Genomic DNA, 12,602 nt, shown 5'->3' with positions numbered 1-12,602 from the left:
AATTGTGCCAATAGTTGTACGACTTCCAGGGACAGTATGAGGATATCAGGGACACATAGTTAAAACAGAGTCACCCACCATGGATTTTGTCCATGAACCACCTTTTTAACCAATTGAATACATGTAAATACATTTGCATCTCACCAGAACTTCAGTACAAAAGATTTCTGCATTGCAGTGGGTTGAGCTAGGTGGTGCTAGTAGCCCCTTCCAAATCTTCTGTTCTGTGATTCTATAAATGCCTTTTTGAGATGTTGAAAGAAATGTGAAATAACATACAAAAGCTATCACATAACGCCTGAAGGAAATCCCACCTTCAATAGTTCCTTTTCAAATCCCTGTTGGCACAGTGCTACACCAGAACCAAAACAGCATCATTGTGTATGTGTGTGTGTAGTGGCTGCTATTTGGGACCAGAACAGGGAAGTTCTGAGTTCAAATCCCCACAGCTCTTGAAGCATGCTGGGGAACTTTGGCCCTCCCACTCACTCTCAGCCTATCATAATGGGGATGGGGAGAAAGATACACAAGCCCTTTGGAGAAAGGGTGGGACAAGATTAGAATGTGTAATGCATGTGACCTCAACTCTCAACCCCACCAATTAATCTTTTGTTGATTAATCCTCCCAATTAAGCAACTAAAACATGTTGTTGTTGGTTGTTTAGTCATTTAGTCGTGTCCGACTCTTCGTGACCCCATGGTCCATAGCACGCCAGGCACTCCTGTCTCGCACTGCCTCCCGCAGTTTGGTCAAACTCATGCTCGTAGCTTCGAGAACACTGTCCAACCATCTCGTCCTCTGTCGTTCCCTTCTCCTTGTGCCCTCCATCTTTCCCAACATCAGGGTCTTTTCCAAGGATTCTTCTCTTCTCATGAGGTGGCCAAAGTATTGGAGTCTCAGCTTCAGGATCTGTCCTTCCAGTGAGCACTCGGGGCTGATTTCCTTAAGAATGGATAGGTTTGATCTTCTTGCAGTCCATGGGACTCTCAAGCGTCTCCTCCAGCACCATAATTCAAAAGCATCAATTCTTCGGCGATCAGCCTTCTTTATGGTCCAGCTCTCACTTCCATACATCACTACTGGGAAAACCATAGCTTTAACTATACGGACCTTTGTAGGCAAGGTGATGTCTCTGCTTTTAAAGATGCTGTCTAGGTTTGTCATTGCTTTTCTCCCAAGAAGCAGGCGTCTTTTAATTTCGTGACTGCTGTCACCATCTGCAGTGATCAAGGAGCCCAAGAAAGTAAAATCTCTCACTGCCTCCATTTCTTCCCCTTCTATTTGCCAGGAGGTGATGGGACCAGTGGCCATGATCTTGGTTTTTTTGATGTTGAGCTTCAGACCATATTTTGGTTTCAGACCAATTAAGCAACTAAAACATGTAGCCCGAATTAAAGCCCTTTGTGCTAACAGGAGCATTGTTTGCTTTCTTCAGTCTGAGATGCCAGTGCACATCCTCAAATTCCTAATACTGTATCTTCATACTACCGATGCATAAACAACCTGGTTCCTTCTAGGACTAAGCCCTTGGGCTCAGATTAATCCTTGCCCCTGTTGTTGGGACAGGTGGGGCAGGTGCGTGGGCCATAGGGGCTGAGCCTGCCTGGCAAATTGCAGATTCCAGCGAAATCCTGCAGCTGTCTTTCTTCTTTATCTGCAGCTGGGTTTTTCAAAAGCCCCCAAACAGCTGAAAGACAAAGAGAGAGAGAGAGCACAGCAACTCCAAATAAGGGCTGAGGAGGTGCTGATAAGAGGCTGGCCAATTGGAGAGCCTGCGCCTGTTGCGATTCCTCTCCAATGGCGGAGGGGAAAGCACAAGGGATGCCTTTATAGTCCTGGGCCAGGGGGAGAGAAAGGGTGTGTGCATTTTTCCCCCAGAGCATCTTATCCTGGCAGAGACTCTGGAAGGTGCCAAGGGATGGGGCCTGTTGGAGTAGGTGGGTGAAATCTTGCAGGATGCCTCGTTTTCCTCATTGTGATAAATTGGGGTGGGGTTTGGCTTGAGAGCCTGAGCTCTCAAGGAAAAAAGGAAAGGAAAAGAGAGAGGAGTGTAATTAGTTCAGGCAAGAGCAGCTGTGAGATGAGACTCCAGGGTCCTCTGGGAGGAAGGAGTGGGCTGCTTATCAGGTTAGGGGTGGGTTGAAATTCTGTCTTTATTCCTGTCTCTTAAAGACAGCTAGTCAGGATAATGGGAGGACAGGGTACCCCGTGAACAAGAATTGTGCAGAGCAGAATTTATTAGTGCTGGATTTTGGGGCATTGGGGATGAAGGATTGGGACCTCCCTCATCCAGCTCTCGCCTCCACCCATATCATTGGACGACCTTAGGCATTTTTCCTCTTTCTCTCTCTTTCCATCCCCTGCACACTTTGGATTATTATCCTACCTCGCAGGGGCGTTGTAAGAGTTACTGGGACAATGTCTATAGGTCGCTGAGGAGGCGAGCTGCATACTGGAAACGTCTGGAAAGGAGAGCAGCGCATCAGGAAGGTGGATGGATGGACGTGTTGTGAGAGAGGAATCGGTGTTTAGCGGTTGCAGGGATGAAGATCGGTGGCCTAGCCAGCTCTATCCCCCAGCCCTGCTTGATTCTGGAAAATGGCTGCGATTGCTCCCCTCTTGTTCGCTGCTCGCAGCTCCTAACTTTGTTGTCTTTCTGCTCTTCCTCCCTGCAGGGTAGTCCAGATGCAGCGGTACCTCCAGCGGATGCCATGACACAGACGTTCCCAGCTCAGTACCCTCCGCCGCCACCCCAGGCCCGGCTGCCTCCACAGTACCATCTCCACAGCACCCCTTCAGAGTACCCAAGCTCAACAGCGCCAGATCACAGCCTTCGTATCTTCCCCGAACAGGGAACGGCTGCGCCAGAGCCCCTGCCCTTGCCCCCACCGCCTGCGGTAAGTGATGGCCGAAGGTCTGGCTGGCTTCGCTTGGGCAAATGGATGGGGAATTGTGGGCTGTTTGGGGGTACTTTTATTTCGAGGGGTGTGCTGTGGGTGCCACGCATCGTAACGGCCCTGATTCCATTTGCAGCATTCCTCCAAAATGGTTCAGGAGCTGGTTCACGGATTTGGAAACACCCCCCCCCCCCAAAAAAAAATTGTTATAGGAAAAAACCCTGAATGCAAGAAAGAGCTGCATTTCGCTTCCATCTCTTCCTTCCTGCCTTGCACCCCAACAGAAGCTGTGTAGGGCAGGCCTGATTTTTCTCCAGGAGCCTCAGCTCCAGGGTTCTCTGGGAAAAGTGACATCTCTTGGGGGTTTGGTGTTTGGCAGGTGGATTTTCTGAAAGCAGAGGGGGATCTTGGGATTTTAGAATGAGAGTAGACTAAAGATGGGTGTGTGTTGGGCTTGCAGGACTTCACGTGGTCATGGTTCACCACGGGGGCTGCCTTTAGCCCTTTGGGTTCTCGGGATTGAGCCCTGACACCTGTGAAGCAATAAAGAACATCATCTCCACCCCATGTGCAGGGAGTGGCGTGTTTTTCCACCCTCGCGCCATGAAGCAAACCATTACCAACTCCTACATGTGAAAAGTTAGAGGCCCCCAAATCTTGGAACAAACAAGGAAAAGTGCCTCTGAGCATATGTAGAATGTGCTTTTGGTCAACTACTAAACAACTGCTGCTTGTTGACAGCACACACAGAGAGAGGTGGGGGGAGAGAGATTCAGATTCATGGGACCTAATAATTATCCCCCACCCCGAAATAACCGCTGCCCTTTCCTCCTTTACCTACACCAGGCATCTCCAAACTTGGCCCTCCAGATGTTTTGGGACTACAACTCCCATCATCCCTAGCTAACAGGACCAGTGGTCAGGGATGATGGGAATTGTAGTCCCAAAACATTGGGAGGGCCGAGTTTGGGGGTGCCTGACCCTTCACTATTGGAAAAAACTAGTTCCTATCAAGACTCTACCTATGATCCTTTCCGAACCCATTTTAGTAGCTCCTTGTAGATCTGCTTTCCCTGGGTTTCTGTTGTAGCCATTCCCTTTACCATCTTGTAAGTGCTCAATTTTTACTCCTCCCTCATGGCTGCATTGTGCCTGAGCACAGTACCAGTAAATGGTTGGCTGAGGTTTGAGGTGACCTAGGCACAATGTCTTCTGCTGAGCCCCCTGTTATGTCGGTTGGCCCTGATGGTCTTATCTGATATTGGCAGCCGCCGCCAGGTGGTTTGGAGCTGCCATTTTACATTTCCCATGATGCCCCTGATGTAGCACCATTCCAAGACATGGAGGGAAATTAAAAATGGCAGCTCCAAGTCATTTGGGGGTGTGTGTGTGGGTGGCCCTGGGCAGGTATTAGTTCAGCTAATTGCTGCCTATGTCCTGATGTTGGGTCTAAATGCCAGGGAGTTGCTTCTTCCCCTCCAGATACTCTGGAGGAGCTTCTTCCTGAAATAACAACATGTCTTTTAGAGAAATCATGTGATGTAACATAGCTCTCCCACTGGAATTTCACCAAGTTAGACTTCTGAGGAAGGACAAGATTAGCGTGAGGAAGAGAGACCAATGGATATTCTTCTTCTTTTTTGTAGACCAGAAACTTTTTCAAAAAAAAAAAAAGCACTTGCACTCAGAGATGCAGACACAGTCGTCCCTTCCTCTAGATAACAATCTGAGGTGATCATAGGGCCTAGAGACATGGAATCTCTACGGATGGATTCCATTTCTTTTCATGGCAATCTGTGCTGCAGGCCAAGGGCATCATTTCCTTTCTCTGCCCCCAGTTGCTGAATCACACCAAGCCTCATTGGTTTCTTACCTGTGCATACATTTAGGATGAAAGTAATCAAATTCTGAATGTGGGGAGTTTCTTCATGGAGAGGTGTGTCATGGAGTAAGATCCTTCTGACATGGCAGAAACTCCCGAGTTTCTGTTTTCAGTTGCGCCGTGTTGAACCTCCCCAAGATGTTTCACTAGTCTTGCCTAAACTCTCTCTCTCTCGCTTCTCTCGAAATCACCCAGATGCCTTAGCCAAGCAGGAAACACCATATTCACAGCAATCTGAGGTCAAATATGGTAGCAATTTTTACTGTGGTAGGAGAAACAGGAGTATTATTCAGCTGGGTACACAACATACCTGCCAAGTTCCTCTCTGAAAAATAAGGGACCGGACCGAAAGTAGCATGCTGGAAGTAGCGTGGTGGCCATTTTGGAACTGGGCGGAGCATACTCAGAAGTGACTTTTGATGCTGCTGTGCCCAGTTCCAAAATGGCCACCACACCAGAAGTCGCACTGCAGCCATTTTGGAACTGAGCAGAGCAGCATCAAAAGTCGCTTCTGAGCATGCTCCGCCCAGTTCCAAAATGGCCACCGCGCCAGAATAAACCGGGGGGAAACAAAAAAATCCGTTTTTTCGGCTGGGGACAGCTGGAAAAACGGGGGTTTCCTGGGGAAAACGGGAGGCTTGGCAGCTATGGTACACAACCATACATTCAAAGCACCTGCCCAAAGATTCTTGGGAACAGTAGTTTACCCATCACAGAGCTACAACTCGCAGAACCATTAGTGAACTACAGTTCCCAGGATTCTTTGTGGAGAGGGGAAAATTGTGTATGGTGTGTGAGAGGAGATCATGGCTGATGTGCCACACAGAACCAAGCCAGCGTTTGGCATAGCGTGCCTCCGAACCTGAACTCGTGGTTTGGCTCTCTCCAGACTAACCCCAAATTGTAACCAGGTTTGTAGAGAAAAGAACAGATCTAGTATAAATCGCACCCACACCATTCCTTCAAATCACTCTTATACCACTTTAACGGTCATGACGCCCCCCCCCCCAAAAAAAGTATAATGGGAACTGCAGTTTGTCAAGTGAGCTGAGAGTTAACAAACTACAGTTCCCATTATCCTTTGTGGGGGAGCCATGACTGGGAGTATAACAGGGTCTGAGGGTAGTTGAACGCTGTTCAGATGTGGTGGGGAAGAGGGCACACGGCACAACTGTTTCATATTAGAGTTACAGGTAGGTAGCCGTGTTGGTCTGAGTCGAAACAAAATAAAAAAATTCCTTCAGTAGCACCTTAAAGACCAACTAAGTTTTTATTTTTTTATTTTTTATTTTGGTATGAGCTTTCGTGTGCATGCACACTTCTGATGAAATAAAAACTTAGTTGGTCTTTAAGGTGCTACTGAAGGAATTTTTATATTTTGTTTCATATTATGTGAGCTCTCATGCTTGGTGCCCACACATAGCAGAATGATGGAATGGCAGAGTCCTTAGGCGATAGAATGGACTGTACCACATAGGTTTATGGGGAAGGTGGGCAGAGGGGAGAGGAAAACCTACCTTTTTTAAAAAAACAAAATGCCTACCTGTGAGTAGGATATTAGCACTGTTAAAAGTTGCCGGGTTTAGAACCTTTCTTTTCTCTCCAATGTGCTAGGTTTCATATTTGCATGGATTCCTTTTTAATAAAAGAGAGCACTCCAAAATCACACACACACACACACACACACACACGCAGTCTGAATTAGTATGGTCCACTTTGGCACCTCAGGATTACGTCACCTTCTTCTGCTGCATGTGTCGACCCGGCCTTACCGCTCATGCAGAAAGCGAGTCACGCGGGCAGGACATTGTTGCGGAAGGTATCAGATTTGAACAACTCCTGCTCCGAAGGAAGCAGGGTGAGACCCACTTCTCCCATCATATGCATTATGCATTAGATGGATCTGCATTAGATGGATCATATGCATTAGATGGATCTGCCCCTCCCCCCCTTCAGGGCAATGGCTTCCTCCCTCCTCTCGCCTGAGCCAGTGACCCTCGAGGAGATGGCCATATTGGGTAACACTTTTTTTCGCCGGCCAGGACAGCTGCGCCGCACCCCCTATCAGATTCCCTGTTCTCTCTCTCCTTCCCCCCCCCCCTCAAACTTTCACCATCTTTGCTGGCAGCTGTTTTATCTCCACATGGGAGACAAGTGGTGTTTTGCTGATAGCCTCATCTCAAGGACACTGTGCCCTCCGAGAGATTGTAAACAGAGAGGGCTCGAGACAATTTGGTGCCCGAGACAAAAATAATAATAAATCTTGATGGATTCCCTTTGCATTCCCTGGTGGTGGCAATAGTAGTAGTAGCAGCTCTTATTGACCACCACCCCCACTACCAATCGTCTAAAGTTTAGCTTCCAAACTGACAGTTTGGCTACCCCAAAATCCACCACATGAGGCAAACCTTATAGTAGGGCTGGACTAACAAATGAAGTCCCAGTGCCCTCCCCCTCAGAGTCCTGTGCCATCGCCCCCTGCCTTCGCCCCCAATAAAGTTGCCATCTGTCTAGAATTTTTAACTGGTCTCTAAACAACTGCATAAGCTGCAGAAGTCAACAGGTGGAGTTTTTCCAGGGCCAAAAAAACACCATCACCTGCTGATTCCTGCAAACCAAACTGTTGTTTAGGGAGCAGCTGCTGGGTTCAATATATTGGCAGCCCTACTTGTCAATCCAGGGTCTGGCTGTTCCATGTCCAGGCAAACCCTGATCTTTGGTTCTCTCGTGCAACCTAGATTACAAATTATCCCACAAGATCTAATCCTGCTTGGCTATCTGCCTCCAGCTTCCCTCCTCGGCCACAGTTAGGGTTGACACCTTTCCCCCCCTATAGCCCTGCTCCTCCGCCTTTAATGCCAGCAACCAGCAGCTAAAGCCTGCATGTTCTTTGTTACCTCCTAACGCCTGAACATCAAATCAGAGCACAACATAAAAGCCGGTGGTGGTAATAATAATAATCATCATCATAATCATAATCAGTGCTTTTTCCCCTGGGAGTACACAGGGATATGCATACCCCTAAACATTTTGCGAATCTAAGTTCAAGGGTCAGAGTTTCAGTATGAGTAGGAAAATGAGAGTACCCCTAAACATTTGTTTTTGGGGGGAAAGCACTGATAATAATAAGAATTAATGGCTGCTTTGGTCTTCAGCCTGACCATACTTGCCTTTCGAAGGAGTCCTTAGAACAGGCATCCCCAACCTGCGGCCTTCCAGGTGTTTTGGCCTACAACTCCCATGATCCCTAGCTAACAGGACCTGTGGTGAGGGATGATGGGAATTGTAGTCCAAAACATCTGGAGGGCCGAAGGTTGGGGATGCCTGCCTTAGAAAGTATTTTGTTATCTGATGTTGAATTATAATGTTCAATTTCACATTTCTTACTGTGCCCAGCTCTGGTGTGTTACAACCCCATGTATGTGTTTTGTAGCTCACCTTACTTCAATTGCAGGCGCTTCCTCTCTTCCACTGCCAGGGTGGGCAACCCAGAGGCTAAATTGGAGGAATGGGGAGCTTTTTTTTTTTTGAGCTCATTCCCTAGTGGAAAGCCTTCCGGAGTGGGGGGCACAAGAGGGAGATAGGTGGTGCCAGAAGCAAAAGTGGGTGGAGCCAAGACTGTGGGTCTTACCTTTGGCAGTGTGATTCATTCTGTCTATGCCAGTATTTCCCAAAGTGGGTAATAATGCGGCAGCCAGACTGGTGACTGGGAGTGGCCGCCGAGACCATATAATACCTGAAAGACCTTCATTGGCTCCCAATACGTTTCCAAGCACAATTCAAAGTGTTGGTGTTGACCTTTAAAGCCCCAAACAGCCTTGGCCCAGTATACCTGAAGGAGCATCTCCACCCCCATTGTTCAGCCCGGACACAGAGGTCCAGCTCCGAGGGTCTTCTGGCAGTTCCCTCACTGCGAGAACCACACAGAGGTCCTTCTCGGTGGTGGCCCCTGCCCTGTGGAATGCCCTCCCATCAGATGTCAAGGAAATAAACAACTATCTGACTTTTAGAAGACATCTGTTTAGGGAAGTTTTTAATGTTTGATCGTGTTTTTAACTATTATTATTTTAATTATTATTATGCCCCCTGGGAGGTGTTGGAACCATCCGGGAGCATTGAATAAAAATATAGGGGTGGTGGAAGCATAAAGAGAAGAAAATTTGAAAAAAAAATTATGTTCGTATATGTTTCATTTGTTGTGTAATGACGCTTACCGCCAGGTCGGGCGCCGTTGTGGGACAATGACAGTGTCTTCCCTGGATCCGATGCTTGTGCTGGAGTCAAGGGGTTTTCAATTTCAAGCCTCAAGGTGTCTTACTTACAAAACATTTTCTTTACTATGTTGCAGGACGTAGATAGAAATACAGATACCTAAAAGAACGCAAATTTGTCACTGCGACTTTCTGCTTGCTCGCTTAAAGAAGCTGCATTTTAAGAGGGGGTGTTGAGTAGTGGGGTCCCCCCCCTCAAAAAGGGGCAGGGGTGGCAGGCCAGATAAGTTTGGGAGCCTCTGGTCTATGCAAAAGTCAAAGCGGTGTCTGTACACCTGTCTCTCCAACCCTCACCCTGCCAAGCAAGAGGAAGCCTCGCTGTTCCAGGACGGCCCAAAAGTACTTGAGAATGTGGAACGGGGCAGATGAACCATGTGGCCTGGGGAGGGAAAGTGTTGTTTGGGAGGGGCGTGGCCTGGGGAGATCCCCATGGGTCAAACAGAGAGGCTGCTGCGACCACTACCCTGTGGGCCTGAGGTTCCCCAGCCCTGCTTTAATGTCTGTACGTGTCTCTCTTCTCTCCCCCCCCCTCCCCTCCCTTCTCTCTCTCTCCCTCTGCTGGAAAGCCTTTGCTAAGTGCCAACTGCCAAAGGATTCCTGCTCTGTAGCAATTCCTACCTCCCCCCACTCAGTGACTGTGTCTTTTCCCGGACTAGGGCCTTTTCCTGGGGGTGTTAACAGCGACGGTTCGTGGACCTCTCCCATCAAGCTCAGGTTTTTGTCCCAGGCATCTTGGACCATCCATCACAATTCTCTTGTTCTACTCTCATTAATACATGAATAGTTAACCTCTTTACTCACTGTGCAACTGCACCTGCCTGTCTTCTCAGCCTGACACCTTCCCCGCCCCTACCTACCACTCCTGCGCATTTGATCCTTCCAGCCAAAATCGGGGAGGTTTTAATCCCTGTTGAACTTGTCTTTATGAGCAAAGAGTCTGCCTAGCATTTGATGGATGCATCCAGCTTTGGGGGGAGGGGGCAGGGAGTTGTGGAGTGTATTGCCAGGGTGGGGGGGATGGCAGGGGTTTTTTGGGGGGGAGGAAGAAGCGGCGGAAGGCAAAGGAGAACTGGTGGGTACTGCCTGGCGGGTTGTTTTTGCATTTGTGAGTGGCCGGAATCGCGTGTCTTGTTTTTTACTCGCAACATGAGGGTGCTCCTTGCTGTGGGTGTGGCATGCTCAGAGGCCAGCGCACTGCCGGCACAGCCTGTAAGCATGCCCACACAGAGCGGGCGTATTGTAGAGCTCTCCACAGGTATCACTGTTTATTTCGGAAGTGCTGTTGTTGTAGCTCAGAGGCATGCAGGTGGTCTTGGGTTCGGTTCCCGACATTGCCAAGCAGCACAGAGAGAGACTCCTTCTTGAAACCCTGGAGAGCTGCTTGCTGCCGATCAGGGTAGACATAACTGAGCTAGATACACCAAAGGGTCGCCACTCAGATTAAGGCTTCTTGTCCCTAAAATGGAATATCTGCATGTGTACAGGCTGAGGGTGCGGATCATTACCAGCAGAGACTCATAACTTTCACTGGGGCGGAGGGGGAGGAGATAGCAGTGGGTCAGAGCAAGACACGCACTTTAGCAAAAATGGTCCATCTTGTCTCAGAGACCAGTTGCTTTGAAAACAAAGGGAGAGTTCAGCCACAGAAGTGTGTGTCTGGGGGGGGGGGGGCTCAGAGGAATCTTTATCTGAGCCCAGCTCCCTCATCACCATTGATTCCCAGGGACTGTGCTCGAATGAAACTTTCCTGAGCACCACCAAGCTGGAAAGGCAGCTTGTGAGAGGCATTTCCTTAGTAGAGAGAAATGGAGGGGAGGGGAAAGTAGCCTCTCCTCAGCACTGTTTCTCCACTCAAATGCATAGATAGATAGATAGATAGATAGATAGATAGATAGATAGATAGATAGATAGATAGATAGATACCGTATAAAGGGACTCTGTTGATATACCAAAGGTATAGGTAAGGGTTGGGTGGAGGCTAAGTTATGTGCCCCTCACGTTATTCCAATGCATTGGGGGGTGTCACCTATACCCCTTTCCTAAGTCTGGACTGTACCATTGTAGATGGCAGCTAAGAGCTCACATGATGGAATGCTTATGAAAACCCAACAAATCACCACACGTAGGAAGTTAGATGTTACGAAGAAGGATCCTAGCCTTCCTCCCCCCCCCCCGGACAGGCTAGTTTTCTTTGAGCATGAATGCATTGCTCTTAATGTGCAAGATTGCATGTGGGAGCTTCCCATCATGTGCCGTTGACATGGCAGTCCAGACACAGTTCACGGCCTTATCTGCCGTTTCTAAGAACAAAGCCACAGAGCCAGGCTCCTTTGGCGATTAGACTGTCATGTGGCAGCGGGTCATCAACTGAGCTTCGTAAACAGTGAGACTTCGTGCTCCACAAAGCCTGTTTGGACATTCCTGCCTTCCTTGTCGCCGCAAGGAGGTGCTAGGTGTTAGCACATGCCACAGAGAGCGCCTTCCCCCCTCTTTGCCAGGCTGTAGCAGGAATTTCAAAGACAAGTTCAACTCTGTCCCCCTGCCGGATTAATTGCTTCTCTCAGGCTCTTCTCTCCCCCCCCCACCCTTTGGCACTTAAAAGACATTGCAAGAGAGGCTGCCCACACCTCGACCGTGGCCTTGGAATGTTGCATCGTGGTGATTGCATCGTGAGTCGAGGGGGACCATCTGCATGGAGAAGAGGGGGTGGTGGTGTCCGGTTTGGGGTGGTTCTCTGTGTCCCCCAATCTTCTCCACAAGGTTTCTGTGAATCGTGCCCTCTCTCACCTGGCCCTGCTTCTTCTCTCCACTAATGTCCTTCTGTGTGCTGGTTTGTGTCCGTCCACTCCATTAACCCGAGTCAGAATGTTTTGCTGATGCATTGGGACATCTTTTTCTCTCTCTGGTTGACCGGGAAAAGGTTGGGAAGAAGGAGGTTGGCCCCATCTTCCCTGCGAAAGAGAGTGGATCTGATTTTGGGGGGTGGGATTGGGTGGGAAACAAGGAGGGAATCTGGCCCCTCTCTCTTCTGAACTTCCATGCCAACGGAGAAGATAAGCAAAAAGGGCCAAATGAATTTGTGGAATTAGCAATTGTATGAGTTGTTCAAGAGTAAACATAGCAGATGGGGGAGCCCAGTCTTGAGCAGAATTCTTTTTTTAAAAAAACATTATTCATTTTATAAGAAACAAAATACAACACAAGCAAAACAAACAAACATACAAAACGTATACAAACATTTCTTTTATAAACCTATTTTTCATTAACATCGTCAGATGACTTCCTTCGACCCCTTCCTTCTGAATTTCATTATAATACATCTTTAGCAGTTTATTCACCATTATTTAATAATCAGCTATTAATTTAATTATTCCATTACTTATTAACTTTTTACTTAACTTCTATATTTACTAACTCTACATTCAAATCCTAATTTTTACGCTTATAGCCTATATTATCTTCACTAGGGAATATAATCAGTCTTGAGCAGAATTCTGGCAGGGAAGCTTCAGGTCACTGCAGACCAGAAATGGATTCTGCCCTTTCTCACT

The 12,602-nt window shown here is 48.1% G+C and overlaps 1 protein-coding gene across 2 annotated transcripts in view; it reads left to right on the top strand.

Moving 5' to 3' along the window:
* The window catches only part of LOC118095091 (RNA binding protein fox-1 homolog 1-like), a 43,346-nt gene that overhangs the window by 13,373 nt on the left and 17,371 nt on the right, over window positions 1-12,602 (top strand). For both annotated transcript variants that reach the window (XM_035136059.3, XM_035136058.3), the window contains exon 2: window positions 2,677-2,898. In XM_035136059.3, the coding sequence (XP_034991950.3) occupies window positions 2,677-2,898 (222 nt within the window). The remainder of the gene's footprint in view (window positions 1-2,676; window positions 2,899-12,602) is intronic.

The sequence above is a fragment of the Zootoca vivipara genome, chromosome 12, assembly GCF_965207765.1.
Source record: "Zootoca vivipara chromosome 12, rZooViv2.hap1.1, whole genome shotgun sequence".
NCBI classification, from domain to species: domain Eukaryota; kingdom Metazoa; phylum Chordata; class Lepidosauria; order Squamata; family Lacertidae; genus Zootoca; species Zootoca vivipara.
This window is presented reverse-complemented; position numbering and strand designations above follow the sequence as displayed.